Here is a 19104-nt window from a genome sequence, read left to right as displayed (position 1 = left end):
AGAGTGAAACACAGGAGAGGTAAAGGTATATAAAAATGATAAAAACAATAATAGAGGTATAAAAGATACAGAGTGAATGTGTGAACATAGTGTGTACAGTCCGTCAATAAATAAATGTAGTATGTACAATAAATAAATGTAACATGTACATATGTGCAGTCTATAAAGTGGTATATAGGATGTTTAGTGTTAAGTAAGTGTAAAGTGCGCCAATGGTTAGAGTCCAAGATGGTTGCAGTGCGTGTTTAAAGTTCTTAAAGTCCTCATACTGTAGTTCTCATATGGGGGTCAGCCTTGCCCCTCATAGCTCATCATACAGGGGGTGGGAGGGGTTCTCCAGGATAGCGTCCAGCTTCCTCCTCATCCTCCCCTCTGCCAACATCTGAGGTAACTTGTGCAATAATTATTTTTTTATTAGTGAAAAAGCTCCACTATTTATACACAGTTTTTCTTAATTGCACTGATCCGGAGAAGCACTCCAAACATATGTGTATTATCGGGGGAACGAATGGGTACTGTGAATGTTATGTGTAAAATTGGAGGAATGAATGTGTATTGTAGCTGTCTGTTGTTTTTATTTATCTATTTTTAAAGGGACTGTTTGTAACTTCTTACACATATAAATCACCCGGGTCGGTGTCCCATGCACGCTCGCATATGCGCGCTCACGTGTGGCTACACTGTTCAGACTCAGACTCCGACACAAACTACACAGAAGCACCAAAACCTCAAAGTTATATCTAGTGAAGCCCGTCTTGCAAAACAGTGTTGGCCGCGGTCGTAGTACGCGGAGGAGACCGTAGCTTTGGTCTCCAGGGCCGGAGTCTCTGCTGTACTCTGCTCCTCTGCCTGCTTGCCTGCCTGCCTGCCTTCACTCAGCTCGCTCCACCTCACGTGCATGCGCGCACACTACACACTGCAGAAGAGTTAGTTTAGCTCTGAGAATATCTAGTGAATGTACAGTGGACGTTTGTGCAGAAATAAATGCTGCAGCTCCTCCAGACCAACAGAGGTTTGTCACCTCACTGTTTTGAGCAATGCTCGTTCATGTCTATGTAGAGCGAGCAAGCGCAAGCCCGACGCTGACTTTCGTTGACTTAACGGCTACAGGTGTCGCTGATAACAAGCATTTCTGATTCTAACAAACAGTCCCTTTAACTGCACTGAGCTGGAGAAGCTTCCAAATTTCGTTGTACCATGTAAAGTAACAATAAAGCTTTCTATTCTATTCTATTGTGACCCACTGCTATACCCACTGCTATCCCCACTGCTTGACCCAGTGCTTGACCGGCCTGGGCCTTCTGGAGCGGTTGGAGTTGCGGTGGCAGCGTAACTGCTTTGTGGTAACTGCAGGAATGCAAAAGCTCACTCGTTTCCCTCGTTTTCTCTTTTCTGCCCAGGACTTCTGTTGCCTTTTCTGGGGCCATTCTTTCCGAAACACTCGCGGCGGTATTGTGGCCAGGCTGTTTTGGTGCCCCTCTTTTGGGGCTGTTTTGTTTGGCGATATCTCCACATTGCAAGAAGGTTCTGGGTTCGAACCCGGCTTGGGGCCATTCTGTGTGGAGTTTGCATGTTCTGTGTGGTGGTTTTTCGGCTTCCTCCCACAGTCCAAAGACATGCAGATCCCCCGTGACTCTGTAAAATAAAAATTACTGAATGATTAATTATTCCACACAAGAGACAACTGAAAGAGACCTTAACGTTTACCCTGCAGCAAAGACAAAGATACCCACCTATGTTTTGTTTGAGCAATTTGAGATTCTCAAGTAATTCAGACTTTTTTGACATCACCAGTTCATGATGCTGTTGGTCCAGCCTCTTCTGCACTTCTGCCCAGTCCTCCTCGGTCTACACACAAAAGACCATATAAAAAAAAAAAAGTTGTCAGTGCCCACAGGTGATCAATCATCAGGGTCAACAATCACAAAGCCCTGTTTGTTCCCAGCAGCTTAACTGTAACTTCTCACCTTGTGTTTGAAGGCCTCTCCCTCGTAATATCTCTTGGGTGCTGGATACTTTATTCCGTTGTAATGTAGCTGCCTCAGGCTTGAAGACACCAAATGCAGCTTCTCTCCATCGTAGGCATACACCTTTCTGTCCTCACAGGTCATCAGAACGAGCTGGTCACTCGAGCACGAGGTCCCCTCCACTACACCTACAACCTGCATGCTTACTATCTCGGGAAGGTAGAATTTCCCCCACCCATTCACCTCGTCCTCTTCCTCACTGTAAATGGTGTCGTCCAGGTCTCCTATTGTCAATGTGGCACCAAGTGGGTTCTCTAAGTCTAAAGTTTTGTGTCTATGCATGGATACATAGTCTGACACCTGTGTCAGGTAATCTGAACCTGCAAACACATGCAAGAGGAATTTGATGTAATATGGAAAATACTTGCTTCAAGGTTTTATGACATGTTAGGAAAAGATGTATTCTATATATTTGCACTCTTCTTACTTTGTACTGCAACTGCTGCACAACAATTTCTCTTGGGATAAATAATCTTATCTTACCTTTTTCACTGTTGCGCCATGGGAATAGATCAAACGGCTGACCTGCCGAACTGAAGGATAGAAAAGATGAGAAATGAATCTTTGGACAATTAAAGGCTGCAAGTCAATCAGTGTGCTACAGTCCTTTTTTTCTTTCTTTGGAAGTTTGCTATCCTGAGCAATGGCATGGCTGTCCATGGCACTGAGAGGCACCGGATTCAACGGCATACTGCTGGAAGATGTGTGGAAACCCTCTGTCAACTAAGGGCGCTTTCACAAGCCACAGTCCATTTTGGCTAGTCCGAATCAGAGTGAAATTGATACTTTTGGTTTGTTTTCATTTTAGTCTGGTTCGGTTTCACAGTGCACAAATCAAAGCGGACCAAATAACAAAAAAAGTTGCTGAGGGGCGTGTACAAAGGTGCAAACTTATTTTTTTTGTTGAGAGCTGCTACTTCTACGCAGGGAATCACAGACTATGATGCTGTCAACGTTTTTTCACTTCGACTCTGCACTGATCTACTGTGTGCACAAATCCCTTCTCCTCCAGTTCATCTCAAATTACTTTATAAACGTTACTGTTTATGCTATCTTTATTTAGCATATTCTGTATGTTCTCTTCTGCCCAGATGTCAAGCAAACATCGGAATATTGCAGAGGTCCAGGTCAGTAACGTTACTGTTTTGTAGTTGTGTTTTATACTACAGTGTTAGTTTTCTTAACAGAGATGCCATTCTCTGTTTCCTGCCCAGGGACTACAAATGTAAACTATCTTATAGCTAACTCTGGTACAGCTAAGAAGCTGTGCACTGTCCCTGTCAAATAAATAAATGAGTAAATGACTAAATTAATAAAGACCTCTCCCACTCATGTTAACCTGTCGTTTACCTGCGTCCATCTCAATAAATGCTCGCACAGGCAGCCTGTATTTTGGTTCGCTTGGAAACAATCTGAGACCGCCTCCCGAAAGAGGACTCGGTTCGGTCGTTTTGGTCCACACCAGAGTATGATTACTGCATTCACAACTGTCCAAACAAAACGTAAAAAGAAAACCTTCTGTTTGTGTTCCACATTTGCTCTGGCATTTTTTTAGTTTCTCTCGACACATTTTGCTATTATTTGTGATGTTGGAAGCATCTTGTAATGGCTTTATATTTAAACTGCTTTCAATTATTCAAACTAGCCACTAAATGCTCTGTAACAAGATACCTTGTTACAGGTATCCTGACATTGTTCATTTAAACTTCCCTGACCAGAAAAGAAAACTGGTTCTTACCTGCAGCAGCTCCCTGGATCGTTCTCCAGCCTTGCTGTCTGTCAGCAAGAAAATAAAATGTGTATGGTTAAAGTGGTGGAAAAATACTCAAACCTTTACTCAATATTTTAATATTATCACAGAATCTGGGCCTAGGCAATAATATACTGTATTATTAGAAAACAACTAATCTAAATCTGTCAAATACATTTTAATAGAAATACAACAAAATACATTGTGCTGTTGGCCTATGGTTAAAATGTGGGCCATGTCACCCTTTAGGTCCCATGTTTGATTTATTATGTGTCAGTAAAAAAATGCCAAAAACAATGTTTAAACGTAGTCCCATTTGAAATGTAGTGGATTAACAGCAGGACATTTTGCAAAATGAAAGCACTGAGCTAAAGTGGAACTACAAATAAATACAGTATAACTAAATCAAATCTAAATATATAGTGTATATCTACAGTATATCTAAAATGGTATTTAAATATTTCACAAAAAAGGTTTGTAGGAAAATTAAAATGAGACAATTAAATATTCTGTTTGACTACTGAGTATTTAAAGGGTGAATAAATTAATATTTTTTTCTGTAGCGCACACCACTGTAAATAAAATAAATGAATAGCTAATAAACAGATGTTTCTTACTTTTCTTTCACTTGGACCGTCCGCCATTTTCAGTGTGGCACGCTGGCAGTCTTTTTCTGTCTCTAAAACAGAGAGGTGTTAAATTCAAAAGAGGAAGAAACAAAAACTGTATATATAAAAAAACAAAAACAAAAAAAAACTGATCTGAAGACGGATTAGGAAATAAAACAACAGAAAGTACAATTTCAAAACACTTTTTAGAGTAATTATAATAATCACCTTACACATTCAGTAAAAAAAACCAAAAAACATAATTTTAGGTCAAATCCCTGAACGGCATCATTTCATATTAATGAGTTACTAGCTGTAAAAGTTGTGTTTAAAATGTAACTTTTAAGTGATTGTTTATGACAATTAGATCCTATATTAAAATTCACTTCCTTGTGAGCTGCTGATTTGCTACGACGATGTTCTCCTCCTATTGTGCACACAATACACGCACACACTATTGGGTCATATATATAAAATATTAGCCTAAACTTCTGGATATATGCCCTAATTCCTTTTTATGTTTTCACAAATTAAACCAAAATTGTATAAATGTGAATCTCTTTTAGATTTGAGCGTAAAGAGTCTGTAACAACCAGCAGGAGGACATTTGTCCTTTCATGTCCTCTAAAGACAGACGACAGCTTCTTTGTAATAATCTCAAATGTGAAAACTATAATCACGTTTATTAATGTTTAATCTGAAAACAATGTAAAGACACGCAAAAGGCACAACACATTTTATGCTTTGTTAGGCTACTAAATTGTTCTAACAGAGATAGACTAGGTCAGACTGAACTAAATCAAAAGTGTGAGAAAAATCCTCATCAAACAAAGTAATAAATAATAGTTACCACACCTGAGTAGTAGACTGAAGCCTTGGCTGTCTTCGAGAATAATCCCGTCGTTATAAAGACAACAGAAGGTCTGAAGCCTCAGTTGTCTTCGAGGAAAATCCCGTCGCTATATGTATAAAGACAACAGAAGGTCTGAGCGACTTTCGACACTCCCTTCCTTGTTGCGCTGCTGCCTTCGAGTGCTCATCAAATGTTGTAAACTACGTCACTCTCTGCAAGTGCCGAACATAAGTTCCTTTCAGACGCTTTGTGATCAAATGATGGATGTTATATGCTCATATTCTGGGTCTGTTTTGGCTGGACAGTGTGAACCTCATATAGCCTGTGTAACACTCTGATCTGAGGAAGGAGGGAAGATAATTCTGGGCAGGTAAAGAAATATACCTGATGCCCAATAATGCCTCACTTTATTTCTACAGATCTGGATGTTTTTATCAGCACGTATTTAGCTGGACAGTGTGAATTTCATACATCCACTAGATAGATAGAGAGATAGATAGATAGATAGATAGATGGATAGATAGTAACTTTATTGATCCAGAGGGAAATTCAAGTTTCCAGCGTCACAGTTCCATAGTGCAAAAACATGTTAGTAAAAAGGCAGTAAAAAGGTTAGTAGTGCATATTACAAATAAAATATACCAGATATAAAAATACAAGGAGATGAAGAAAACTTAAAACTGAATATAGTGCAAGGTAACAGCTGTGATACAGGAATATTAAAAAAGTGAACTAACATTCATCTTGGCTGAAATAAGGGGATGCAAATCTGGGCAGCTACAAAAAATGCATTTAACTCATAACACATAAAGACACTATTTTATTACATTATTATTACATGGCTACCTACTTAAGAAATCAATAATTTGACACAAAAACAGTCCTCCAGTCCGACATCAGAATAAGGCCCATAGCAACAGTCTGTTATCCATAGCAACGATCTGCTATGAAGAAATAACAGACCGTAGAACGCTGTGATTGACCAATCAGAATCGAGTATTCAACAAAGCCCTGTATTCTGATTGGTCAATCACAGTTATTTCTTTATATAGCAGACCGTTGCTATGTATAACAGACCGTTGCCATGGGCCCTAATTCTGATGTCAACCTTTTTTGTGTCAAATTATTGATTTCTTAACTAAATAGCCGTGTAATAAGTGTGATAATGTACAGCTAGCGGGTCATTGTTGTGAAATAAACCCCGACGACGGCTCGCTGTACATTATCCCTTACATAGAAAATGTTTTAATTTACATCTGGCTCTACATCAAAATAGACAATCATGAGATATACAGTATGATGCCAGATGCTTTTGATTACAATAAGCATAAGTAAAGAGTGAAAATGTTCAAAAATGCCCTATCTTGCATTGTTGAGAAAACGTAATAAACAAACAAAAATAGACACTTGATCCTTGGCCCAATTGTTTACCAGATTTAATCAAAATCTCTTACCAGGTTTCAGAGATATCTCACAAATAAACAAATGTGAATAACCTCTTTGGCCTACAGGTTAAATGAACAGTGTGTAACATTTCGGGGGATCCGAGAGCGGGTCCTCTTCACGGAGTCTGCCATGTTGTTCCGCCATGTTTCTACAGTAACCCAGGAAGGACAAACCAAACACTGGCTCTAGAGAGAGCCTTTAGTGTATTTCCGTTACCTGAAGGCCACCGTAGTTCTCCAACACGCTTGTGAAACTGCGGTAGCCTGAGAAGCAGAGTGGAAAACTGTGGTACCACCAGACGTCTGACTTCTGTTGCCCCTAAAGTAATGTTATTATGGTATGGATGGACTCTAAGCGAGGCGAATGGCGTACCCACGGTTTTGCACCGTGCCGCTCACAGTCTTGGAAAGGGAGGAGTGAGCGGAGGGGTACTCAGTTGGTTGCAATCTGCAACCACACCGCAAGATGCCACCAAAACCTACACACTGTAGCTTAATGTGAATTGTAGTATTGATCTGACTTTGTCTTGATTTATAATAATCACAACCTGAAAACCGGGACCACAACATCTGTTTTGGTTTTACACTTTTTAAACCAGTTTATAACAATCTCAAACATCAGGTTGAGATTATTAACAGATAAACAGATAAAGCCAAAATATCCTCCTCTTCTGGCAGGTGCAGTAGAGTCTTTGGTGACCTGGAGTAGCCCTCCCTCAGAGACTTCATGAGGGCCGATGCATACGCTGGGGAAAGGACTTTTTATTTTTAGTTCACATTCAGTGATACTACTGACTCATGCAATGACTTACATAATAAATATTTAGGGACTGAGAAACTGCTAACTGTACGTTGGCTCCTCCTTTAAAGGGCGCGACTACTAAGTGAAACGTGTAAAAAGCAGATTCACAGTTCACAAGTTGTTTTCTAGTATTGTGTAAAGTATTACAAAGCTGCCACCCTGTGGCTAAAAAGTGACATTAACCAGTGACAGGATGAAATATTCAATAAATACTTAGTTCCCGGTTAATTAGTTAAACCAAGTTAAAACTAATGCAGGTTAATGTAACATAAAAAAAACTACAAAAATTCTATCTTCATGAAGTTTATGTTTTTAAACCGTTTTAGAAAGGCAATTGTTTTTATTTTAATTATTATTATTGGTTTTGAGTCTGCTGGCCCCATTTTTATCACTGAGGTCTGGGCTGCTGTGTTAGACTGCGTTAGTTTTCTTCATACTTGTTTCTTTCACTGTCACATAATATGTATGTGCTGAACATCCATACATACTAAGGAGGATGGAAAGTAGAGGACGAGGGAGTGAAATATATTATTTGTATTAATTAATTAATATATATATATTATATATTATTACTTAATTTATACTGATTTGAGTGCAATATAAATAAGTTTTGTTGTTAAGCTATTATTAGGTATATTATTGCGTTTTAAATTACAAAGATGACATTTACCACCAGAGTATTTCATTGCTGGAGTGAAATGGACCCTGAATAAACCAAGCACCACACTGAAGATTGGACCGCTAATAATGTTCAGCCACACACACAGTATGTTGTACCTGTTTCAGCCTCATTGTTGTTGTTTCTCCCAACAGAAGTGGATGTGCACAGCAGGGAAAAATGCAGGAGTGCCGTGTTCATGGATGTCCAGGACATGGTTCACCATGCGCTGCCACTTGGCCTCCATCACATGTGGATCTCCATTAGGAGCGGAAGCTGCCGTCCAGTACAGGTGGTTAATAATGGCTGGCCTCCAGATCCTCACACCCCCTCTCCTTTGCTGCACCTTGCAAAGCTTTCCATAGACCTGTTTCGGAACAGAAACAAAAATGAGACAACCAGCCTAAACAAAACTACCAACATGAAGATACAGTACAGGTTTTTTCCAATAGGCTATGCCAGATGTCAAAGAAATGGTTTGTTCCTTCTGAACACAACTCAAAAAGCACTATAACGTTTACATCGATCCCACATGTCGATGTGTCCTTGAGCAAGACACTTAACCCCATATTGGCATAGCCATTGGTGTCTGAATGAGTATTTAGATTAGATCCTGATGGGCAAAGTTGGCACCTTAGCAGCCTCTGCCATCAGTGAATGGTTGAATACTGACATGTAGTGTAAAGCATTTTGAGTGGTCGGAAGACTAGAAAAGCGCTATATAAATGCAAGTCCATTTACGTATTACAATTGGGACAGATGTGTGTTGATAAGGCCTATTCAATAGCCTGTTAACAGGCAAATTGGATGGTAGCTGTGTGATTTCAACATATTGACCCAGAGAAACATATATTGAACATTTGACCTGTAGGGAAAAATAGCCTTGCTAAGAACATAAAACCATTTAGCTGGGGAACATAGTGCCCTGGGAACATATATAGATACGCTCCCATTACTAATTACACCTCATCAAGTGGCAGCTTTTACAAAATTGGGTGCTAATGCTAGCTAAAATTAGCCATTACGTCTCATCAGCTGGTGGGTTTTACCAATTGATATAATGGAGAGAGGAAGTAAAGAACAACATTGCCCTCTACTGGTCTGTTAAACTGACTACTATAAAAGAACAAAACCAAATTCAAATTCCTACAATGTGACAGAAGAGCAGAACTTTGAGGTGTGACATGACAATAAAAATCAATCCACCTAGATCTCACCTCTCAGACTATCAATAAAACACCCTACACCATTCAGATTTGGTTGTAGTGTCTCTGTAGACATTGTGCCCGTCTCAAATGCAGTGCTGTAAAGTAATTTATTACATTTACTCAAGTGCTTCAGTACAGTTTTGAGGTGCATATATAACTTATACTTAAATAATATACATTTTACTCCATCACAGTTATTTGACAACTATAGTTACTAGTTACCTTTCAGGTTAGGATTTTACATACCAAACATATGATTAGTTAATCATGATGCACTGCAATAGATTTAACTACCCAGTGCAATTAGAATTAGCTCCATCTTAGACAAGTGCAACATAAAAGTACTGCTTACCATAATAGTGTACTTTTACATTTAATACTTTGAGTATATTTTTCTGCTAATACTTCTGTACTTTTAATTTTTTTTAAAAGCAGGGCTTTTACTTGTAAAGTATTTTTTATTGCTACCTTTACTCAAGAATTAAATGATCTGAATACTTCTGTCAGTATGGCAACCAATCACAGGCGCAGCTGTCATTAGTGAGATTTTTTAAATACATTTCTTTATCTACATGAAGGGTTTAAAGATAGAGGGTGCCATGTGTTTTTTACATATAATATATAGTCTTCTGACACATATTTTTGAGAGGGCTATATAATAGTGACTAGACTTGAAATCCCTTACCAAAATGCAGTTTATTCAAGTGTGCTATTAGTATACTTCTTTGGAACTTAAAAAAAGCGAGTATACTTTCAGTTTATTTTTATGTACCTATCAGAGATATACATAACAAAAGTATACTTAAGTATACTTGGTTCGTACTGACAAGGATACTTAAAAGTCTAAGTATACTTGGCTTATGCTGAAAAGTATACAAAAAAGTCTAAGTATACTTCACTTATCCTGACAAGCATACGAAAAAGACTAAGTATACTTGGCTCATACTGACAAGTATACAAAAAAGACTAAGTATACTTGACTTATATTGACAAGTATACAAAAAAGTCTAAGTGTACTTGGCTTATAGGTCTTTTTACTTAATCTTTTGATCAAGATATACTTAAGAAAAGTATAATTAAGTATTCTTGCCTCATAGGCCTACAGAAAAGAATACTTGACTTGTAGTTGTGCTTACTTTTTGATAGAGAAGACTATTAAAGTGTGTGAGTTTGTAAAAGGATGTTTTGATATGAATTTACTTCAATTCATCAAGTTTTTGTATTATTCGTTCACCGTAGAGGCATGCGAGAACAACACATTTAAATCAATTTTTTTAATCTCATAAGTATTCAAAGTATACTTTCATGAACAAAAAAACAGAGATGCTCACAAGTCATTTATTGCAAGTCCAAGTCAAGTTTCAAGTCTTTGAAACCTGACCTTTACTTTTGTAAGTGAATCATTAAATCTATATCTAGTTTATTTTATTCTCATAGACACCAGCTTTATATACTGTATAACATTGTAGGATAACCTTCCCTTTAATTTCTGCTTTGCCCAACTCCATATAAAGAAAATTGTGTTAAAAAAATATCCATTATAGTATTTATAATACTGTATGTGCAACTTTGTATCTTCACATCTTTGTAATTGGACTATCTGTAGCAATATTGTTTGAAATGTTTAATATGTCTGAGCTAGAATAAAGTAAATAGCATAATTAACAAACTATGAGCATGATTCCCAATTATGTTTGACACCTAGGACTTTAATTAAATCACCAGCAGAGGGAGACAAAGACTGCAGGTTTTCGGATGCTGGTCCACAGAAGGGACTAGATATGATGTCCCACATGTACAATATATCACCATTAACTTGCAGGGTTGTCCCTTTCAAAGTGTTGGGTCTTCAGTTCACACAAGCAGCATCATCGAGTATTAATTCACTGTATCGGTGATGATGACACACTGTTTCACATGACTAAAGAACATGTGATGAACACTGAGGGCCAGTATTTCCAGCTTTCCTCCAGCAGGGAGCAATCTGAGCATCCTTACATAACAGTCTGTAACTATATGAGACAGTAATAACCAGGATATGATCAGTTACTTTACTCTACAGCAGTGGTTCCCAACCGTTTTCCTTAACCCTCTGACACCTGCCGACTTTACTGTCTTTCAGAGGCTGTAGCAGGTTTAGTTTTAAACCTAGAGGAAAGGTACATATAAACTAGAAAACCTAATCCATTGGTAACAACCATGTCATGCTAGCTTTTTGGGAAGGAGGATAAAACGCTCCAAACTTACGCTAAATTTTGGCGATGAAAAACTGGCATGGCCATATTCAAAGGGGTCTCTTGGCTTGACCTCTGACCTCAAGATATGAAAATGGGTTCTATGGGTACCTACGAGTCCCCTTTACAGACATGCCCACTTTATGATAATCACATGCAGTTTGGGTCAAGTCGTAGTCAAGTCAGCACACTGACACACTGGTTTTAAATATGAATAACTATTACAGATTCTGGGCTATAACACACTAGAAGCCTGATTCTCCTTTACAATAATTCACTACATGTTTACAATCAGACAGGCAAACTCATTAAAATACATGATAATTAAGATCAGTGTATATGATGGAATAGTAGCATTAGAATGTATCAGAGGTCACCAAAATTGGGCTTTTATAAAAAGAAATTCTTCTATTATTATTGGAAATCAATCAACAACACAAAACAATGACAAATATTGTCCAGAAACCCTCACAGGTACTGCATTTAGCATAAAAATATGCTCAAATCATAACATGGCAAACTGCAGCCCAACAGGCAACAACAGCTGTCAGTGTGCCAGTGTGCTGACTTGACTATGACTTGCCCCAAACTGCATGTGATTATCATAAAGTGGGCATGTCTATTAAGGGAAGACTCGTGGGTACCCATAGAACCCATTTACATTCACATATCTTGAGGTCAGAGGTCAGGGGACCCCTTTGAAAATGGCCATGCGAGTTTTTCCTCGACAAAATTTGGCGTTAGTTTGGAGCGATATTTAGCCTCCCTGACGACATGCTAGTATGACACGGTTGGTCATACTTCCTTAGGTTTTCTAGTTTCATTTGATGCCAGTATCTTCTCTCTAGCTTTAAAACTGAGCCTGCAACAACCTAAATATCACAAGTTGTGTTAACGTGTCAAAGAAATTAGTGGTGTTAAAACAAATTTGCATTAACGTGTTATTATCACATTAACTTTGACAGCCCTGATAATTACAATGTCCTGATTTAAAACTCTGCTATGCTATATGGATGGAAATAAAATTAAAATATCTGTTGGAGATTTCAATTTTGATGTGGTGTCATAATTAAACTTAATGTTAACCTTAATGTTGATATGGCACTCTGATTAAAAAGAAAATTTAAAAGTGGAACTTCATATCAAAAAGGTTGCTGACCCCCGGTGTAGTCATAACTTATACACCTTCCAATCAAATCCAGGTCATACAGTAGAAAATTGATTTAGCTGCTAAAGTCTCTGGACTCAACTGTGATATTAAAGATTTAATATAAATCTATAACACAGAGATATCTCAGTGATGATTTTGATTTAGAGCTTGTAGCAGGTTTTAACTGAACATGGCTGTGCTGCCATCTAGTGGTGAATCTTTGCCACTGAGACAAACCCACTGGAGGAAAAAGACAACATGAAGTCATCTGTCAAAACGATGTTTCAGTGTTAATCATAATAGCTTATGTTCAATAAAAAGAAGAAGTGTGAACAGTTTGATGTGATTATATTTATTGTGCATGAAAAGTTATTTTGCTGTCTGTGGATGTTTTGTCTCATTGTGCTAAAGAAAATACTTTGCTCCAGTCCTGTCAATATATATTGGAGCTGTTTCAGTAGCAGAATACATGAACACATACAGATGAAGAAAGCATACATGTTTTCTCCATTCTTATATCTGCTATATCAGTTCAGCCGTATGAACACGTGATTCCATTCGCTAATTTGTTTGAGTTATGTTAGAATAATATATGATATGCTGCAACATATGAACACTGACAGTTTTTCTATTAAAGCTGCAGTGGGTAGAATTGGAGCAAATCTGATTAAAAAAAGTTATTTTTGTCACTATGTCCTGACAGTAGTGCATGAGACAGGTAATCTGAAAAAAAACATCATGTGCTTCTGTGTCCTCCGGTGCTCCTAACGGCATCTGCAAGATTTCACAGACCGGAGGGAAACAACCAATCAGAGCTGATCTGGAGTCTGCCGTCTCTGAGCAGCTGTCAATCACTTGCAAACTGTGATCAAACGGTTAAACATAGGCAGCGCTGATCAAATATGAATCAATATTCTGTTACTGTAATGCCTATTTCTCTCCTCAAGTGTTTTCAGAAACAGCTTGTACTGTTTAGCTGTAAAATGAGAAAGTTTGTGACCCGGCTGCCATGTTGAGATCAGTTTAGGAAATATGAAGTACCAGCCGGAGCAAACTTTCTCATTTTGAGCTTGTGTTTACAACATGGGAAGTCGTGTACACAAAATGCTCGGCGTTCAAGTGGTTAAGTCGTGAGAACATCGCTGCTAAGCAACGGCAATATTAACGTTACGGTCGGCGTCTAGAAGCCACAGAGGCTAACAATTTAGCGAGCTAGCAAGTGGGTAACATAATGCAGGAAATGCAAAGGCATAATGACAGAGGAGAAAGATGAGGTCAGACATATTATAGTATTCTGAAGAAAAAAAAAAAAAAAGACTAAAATTATATAACAATATATTATATATATAAATGAACTTCCATGGCCTCTGCCATTTTTGACAACGTCAACAAACATGTCACAACTCAGAGCTTTCAGAAACTTCCCACTTACGACGTCCTGAATACCACAAGAGTGGGCGTTCATATGGACTCTTCTCATGAACACGGTAAACACGACCCCATTTGAAGGCACCATATGAGCAAGAGGGTCAAAGTTCAAGACTTAACTTGTATGCATACCGCATTCAAAAACAGCACATACTTTGTAAGAGCAGCTGTAGTACGTACTAAAAGTAAAAAGAAAAGTAAGTAAGTATGCGATTTGGAACGTAGCCGAGGAATAAGGGAAAGTGATGTACACACGGGGGATGAACAAAGACAATCTGGCAGGGGAACAGGGAAAACAAGGGAGTGTATAAACAGAGAAGACTAAGGCAAAATCAGAGGCAGGTGAGGAATAATCAAGGAGGCAGGAAAACACACAGAGACAGGAAGTAAAACTAAACATGACACATGAGGAGTGAACTTATCAGAAATAAAACGGGAATCACTAAATGAAGAATGAGACAAGGAATGTAACAGAAAACCCAAAACCTAGAAACCAAAATCCTCCAGACAAAACAGAAGCAATATAAGCCACTAAAAGGATGCAAGATTAAGTCTTAAGAAAAAGTCCGAGGGCCTCTGGGCAGAGAACCAGGCCGTGACACTCAGAGCTTTCAGTGCATTCAGGTTTTGCTGCTCCCTTACACTGTAGGTTAAAAGACATGTGACACCTGTGTCACCGTGGGTTCTTATGTTTTTATCTAGTTTTCTTTTTACACAATGTCATACTACCGGTTTGCTTACTGCTGACAGAGAGTGTTTGTACGGTGGGTGGGGGGAGGTGCAATGAGTTTTTGTTTTAATCCAACTATTGAAGGTGTGCCGATGCTAAAACAAGTGCTGACACAAATGTTAGATGCTTAACTACTGAGTCAGCCAGTGTGGCTCTCTGAATTTACAAGCTGTAGGCTGTAGTGCAGATTGATTGTTCTCCTGTGGAAATGACGGTGGATGATAGTGTGGAGCTACGAATGATGCCACTGAACAGCAGTATTGCTAAAAGCAGTATTTGTCACAACAAATTCAAGCCTGATGTCATGAGCTGGTTCAAGGTTCAGACAAAGGTAGGGTGACCAAGGTGTCCCACTTTACGAGGGACTGCAGAGCATTTTTATCCCTGTTCCCACGTCCCACATATTGAGACAATGTCCCACAATTTCATTGGCTCTAGTTTTCAAGAGTCAAACCACTGCAGGACAGATGCTTTTTTAAAATCTGGCTTTTATCCAATGGCTGTGGAGAAAGCAGGGAAGGCTGTTTCTACGGGACTGTTTGCTGTCAAACTGCACACACGTGGGTCAAGTGCAGGTTAACATTTCACCGTCTTTGCCACGCTACGCCCAACGTAGAAAATTGTTAGTCACCGCAAAGTCACAAGCTATGCAGATTTAGGCGGAATATGATGGAAACTACCACAAAGAAAATGAAGAGCAGCTACAACAAAGACTGTGAAACTACTTATAAGTATTTATAAGCTGGTGGAAGGCCATTCTCAGAGTTTTTTATGAAATTTGCCAGTTATTTTTCAATTTACCACAGGGGGAATACGACATGAAGGGACACAGTTCATGTGAGTCTCACAAGAAACGTGCGGCTCAGAAAGAGATGTGACCATCTATGGATGCATTCAGGCAAAGCATAGAGATGTTACAGGATACGGAGCAGAATAGAAATGTTTATCATTTAAGTTAAATAGACATATCAAAATTGAAGACTACCTCTCAGCCTTGGTAACGTGTCCCACATTGTCCCACACAAACATACTCTTTGTCCCACATTTGGTTTGTTGGGATCTGGTCACCCTAGACAAAAGGTGAAGAACACGTGGTTTGAAGCAAAAGTGAGAATAATGTATTAAAATTTACATAAATAAAGCGATGTTATGTGAAAAAAAATCAGTAAAGGTAGTGATGTAGGGGGTACAAAGGTGAGTGAAAAAGGTTGTATGATGGAAAATAACAAAGCACACTAAAGGACACTGGAGACCATGCAGGCCTGCGTTAAAGACTTCTGGTGATCCTCCATCGTGTCACAAATCTAAACTACATACTGACTCTAAGCAGCTTCTTAGTGTGTTCACACTTGAAAAGTGACAAATAGAGTTTACTCAAACCAGACACTATGCAGACCAAATATAGTAGATTTTTGTACGTGCTGTTGATGCACACTATTCTCCCACAATGCAATGCTGTCTTTCAGAGGCTGTAACAGGTTCAGTTTTAGAGCTAGGGAGTGTATAAACAGAGAAGACTAAGGCAAAATCAGAGGCATGTGAGGAATAATCAAGGAGGTGGGAAAACACATAGAGACAGGAAGTAAAACTAAACATGACACATGAGGAGTGAACTTATCAGAAATAATGCGAATAAAAGACTTGAGTGTGGAACGCTCGACACCTTCCACACTCAACTGTCACCATCTTGGTGACGTAGCGGAAGGGGTGGAGCCACGACCACTATTCAAACATACGTAGATAACAGAATAAAACAATACAATACGTAAACATACCGGTGCATTTTCAGCCAACAGGAGGACACATCGTAGGCGTAGGCGACGACGTTGGAAACGTAATTTCCACTCTGCTTTTACTTTTTTTCAGAAGATATTTTGGCGGGTAACGAGCCGCGGTCAAATGTTGCAATCGTCATTTCCGGTCAGTGCGCCGCAGAGTATTCGATTTGAGACGACCCTACACCGTTGAAATTTACGCAGTACTTAAAGGGACTGTTTGTAACTTTTCAAGCATATAAATGTAGCTGGTCGGCACACATGCCTGTTCGCATATGCGCGCTCGCGTGTGGCTGGAGCCTCGTCTCCGCTGCTTGCTCTCCTTCACTCAGACAGAGCGCGCGTCCTCCACCTCTAGACGTGAACGCGCGCTCACTACACACTGCAGAAGAGTTAGTTTAGCTCTGAGAATATCTAGTGAATGCACAGGGGACGTTTGTGCAGAAATAAATGCTGCAGCTCCTCCAGACCAACAGAGGTTTCCCGTGTCTTGTGAAGTGACGTAGCTCTTCAGAGAGTTACGTTGTCTTCTCGTTACCGACCGGGTGCCGGTGTCTCCTCTGCTCTCTCCGGCTGCGGGCGGAGAGAGCAGGGAGACACGCTGCAGAGCCCCGCTGCTTCAGCCTGCACTTAGGCAGGAAAAGCCAACACTAGGATCAGATCTAAATCATGTTCATGTAGAGACCTTCGTCTGGTCAGCTAACATTACTGCCAAGCAGCTGAAATATAGAGTGATATTGTGGTTTTAGCTGACGTGTGTCGCCTCACTGTTTTGAGCGACGCTCGTTCAGGTATATTTAGAGCAAGCAAGCGCGAGCCCGACGCTGACTTTCGTTGATTTCAAGGCCACAGGTGTCGCTGTTAACAAGCATTTCTGAAAGTTACAAATAGTCCCTTTAAGTGAGTACAGAGTGCACAACGTGCACTACATTGAAGTGTACTTCTGGAAGTACGTGGATTGGAACACACTCAATGTCATACTACCGGTTTGCTTACTTCATACAGGGAGTGTTTGTACGTTGGTAGGGAGAGGTGCAATGAGTTTTTGTTTGAATCCAACTATTGAAGGTGTGCCAATGCTAAAACAAGTGCAGACACAAATGTTAGATGCTAAACTACTGAGTCAACCAGTGTGGCTCTCTGAATTTACAAGCTGTAGGCTATAGTACAGATTGGTTGTTATTCTGTGGAAATGACGGTGGATGATAGTGTGGAGCTACGAATGATGCCACTGAACAGCAGTATTGCTAAAAGCAATATTTGTCACAACAAATTCAAGCCTGATGTCATGAGCTGGTTCAAGGTTCAGACAAAAGGGGAAGAACAGGTGGTTTGAAGCAAAAGTGAGAATAATATATTAAAATGTACATAAATAAAGCAATGTTATGTGATGTGTTGTGTTTTTGTATGTGCTGTTGATGCACACTATTCTCCCACAATGCAATGCACAAAGAAATGGAGGAGCAGCTCACAGCTGAAAAAAACCCCAATACACTATGGGTGGGGGTGAAACGGCTCCAAAAAAAAGAAAAGAAAAAGAAAAAGTATTAAATCTTAAAGGAACAGTGTGTAACATTTCAGGTGATCTAATAGAGTGCAGCAGTGATGACATATTTATGTAGGCCAACCAGGAATTTAATATCGCACTGGTTTTCTCTCCAAAAAGACAATGGGATTTTTCCATTGGGTTTTGGATTATTGCAGGAAATAAACTCTGTGGCAAACACACGTTTGTGATACTTACACATTTTGTTCAAGAATATAATCTCCACAAAGGAACACCACTTTTATGATTTTTGAAGTGTGAATGCAAACGGTCGCATGAACGTGAGTATACACAACGAGGCTGTAAAGGTGGACGAGTCGGCGTGATGACGTTTAGTAGTCTTATTTAGACACTTGTTAGCAACCGCCTTTTTCAAGATGCATCAAGGCTTAAAAATTCCTGAGTGGGATATTAAATTACATATTTTATGTCGTAGAACAAAACTCATATCCGGGTTTTAGGACTCATTCCTGTAGCACTCTATTTACATAAGTGTATAATCACCTAAAACTCAAAATCATTGTCTTTTCGTTAGCTTAGAATGAGCCCTTCATATCTATATAGGGGTCTTTTGCAAGTTTTTGCACTTTGGGGGTTATCTTCTTGACATGATCTCTTCACGAAGTCTGCCATGTTTCTACAGTAGCCCAGGACGGACAAACCAAACACTGGCTCTAGAGAGAGCCTTTCACGTTTCTACGTTACCTGAAGGCCACCATAGTTCTCAGAAACGCTTGTCAAACTGCGGTAAGGTGAGTCGCAGAGTGTAAAACCGTGGTACCCCACACTCATCGCATCCCCTTTGATAGCCTCGGTTTGATCCATGTTAAAGTATCCTTGAGGGTGAGACACCAAGTTGCTCCCCGGGCACTTTACAGCAGCTCACTGCT

General features: G+C 39.4%; 1 protein-coding gene and 1 long non-coding RNA gene across 3 annotated transcripts in view; one reads left to right on the top strand and one right to left on the bottom strand.

Annotated features, from left to right (window-relative positions):
• Nucleotides 1-1037: 1037 nt before the first annotated feature.
• Nucleotides 1038-19104, bottom strand: part of LOC119503969 — a 32974-nt gene continuing 14907 nt past the window's right edge. Inside the window, exons 3-7 of one of the 2 annotated variants that reach the window (XM_037796052.1) lie at nucleotides 3766-3803; nucleotides 2511-2560; nucleotides 1968-2347; nucleotides 1734-1848; nucleotides 1038-1635 (exon numbers count right to left, since the gene is read on the bottom strand). In XM_037796052.1, the coding sequence (XP_037651980.1) occupies nucleotides 1259-1635; nucleotides 1734-1848; nucleotides 1968-2347; nucleotides 2511-2560; nucleotides 3766-3803 (960 nt within the window). In that variant the 3' untranslated portion in view covers nucleotides 1038-1258. The remainder of the gene's footprint in view (nucleotides 1636-1733; nucleotides 1849-1967; nucleotides 2348-2510; nucleotides 2561-3765; nucleotides 3804-19104) is intronic. The other variant, XM_037796050.1, reaches the window with a different exon arrangement.
• LOC119503997 lies at nucleotides 6791-18990 on the top strand. The gene is made up of 3 exons (XR_005210462.1): nucleotides 6791-6818; nucleotides 16705-16706; nucleotides 18840-18990. It is a non-coding gene; the product is annotated as an uncharacterized LOC119503997 (long non-coding RNA).

The sequence above is a fragment of the Sebastes umbrosus genome, chromosome 15 (genome assembly GCF_015220745.1).
Source record: "Sebastes umbrosus isolate fSebUmb1 chromosome 15, fSebUmb1.pri, whole genome shotgun sequence".
Classification (NCBI taxonomy): Eukaryota; Metazoa; Chordata; class Actinopteri; order Perciformes; family Sebastidae; genus Sebastes; species Sebastes umbrosus.
Note: the sequence above shows the minus strand (reverse complement) of the source record. Positions and strands in the feature narration are given on the sequence as shown.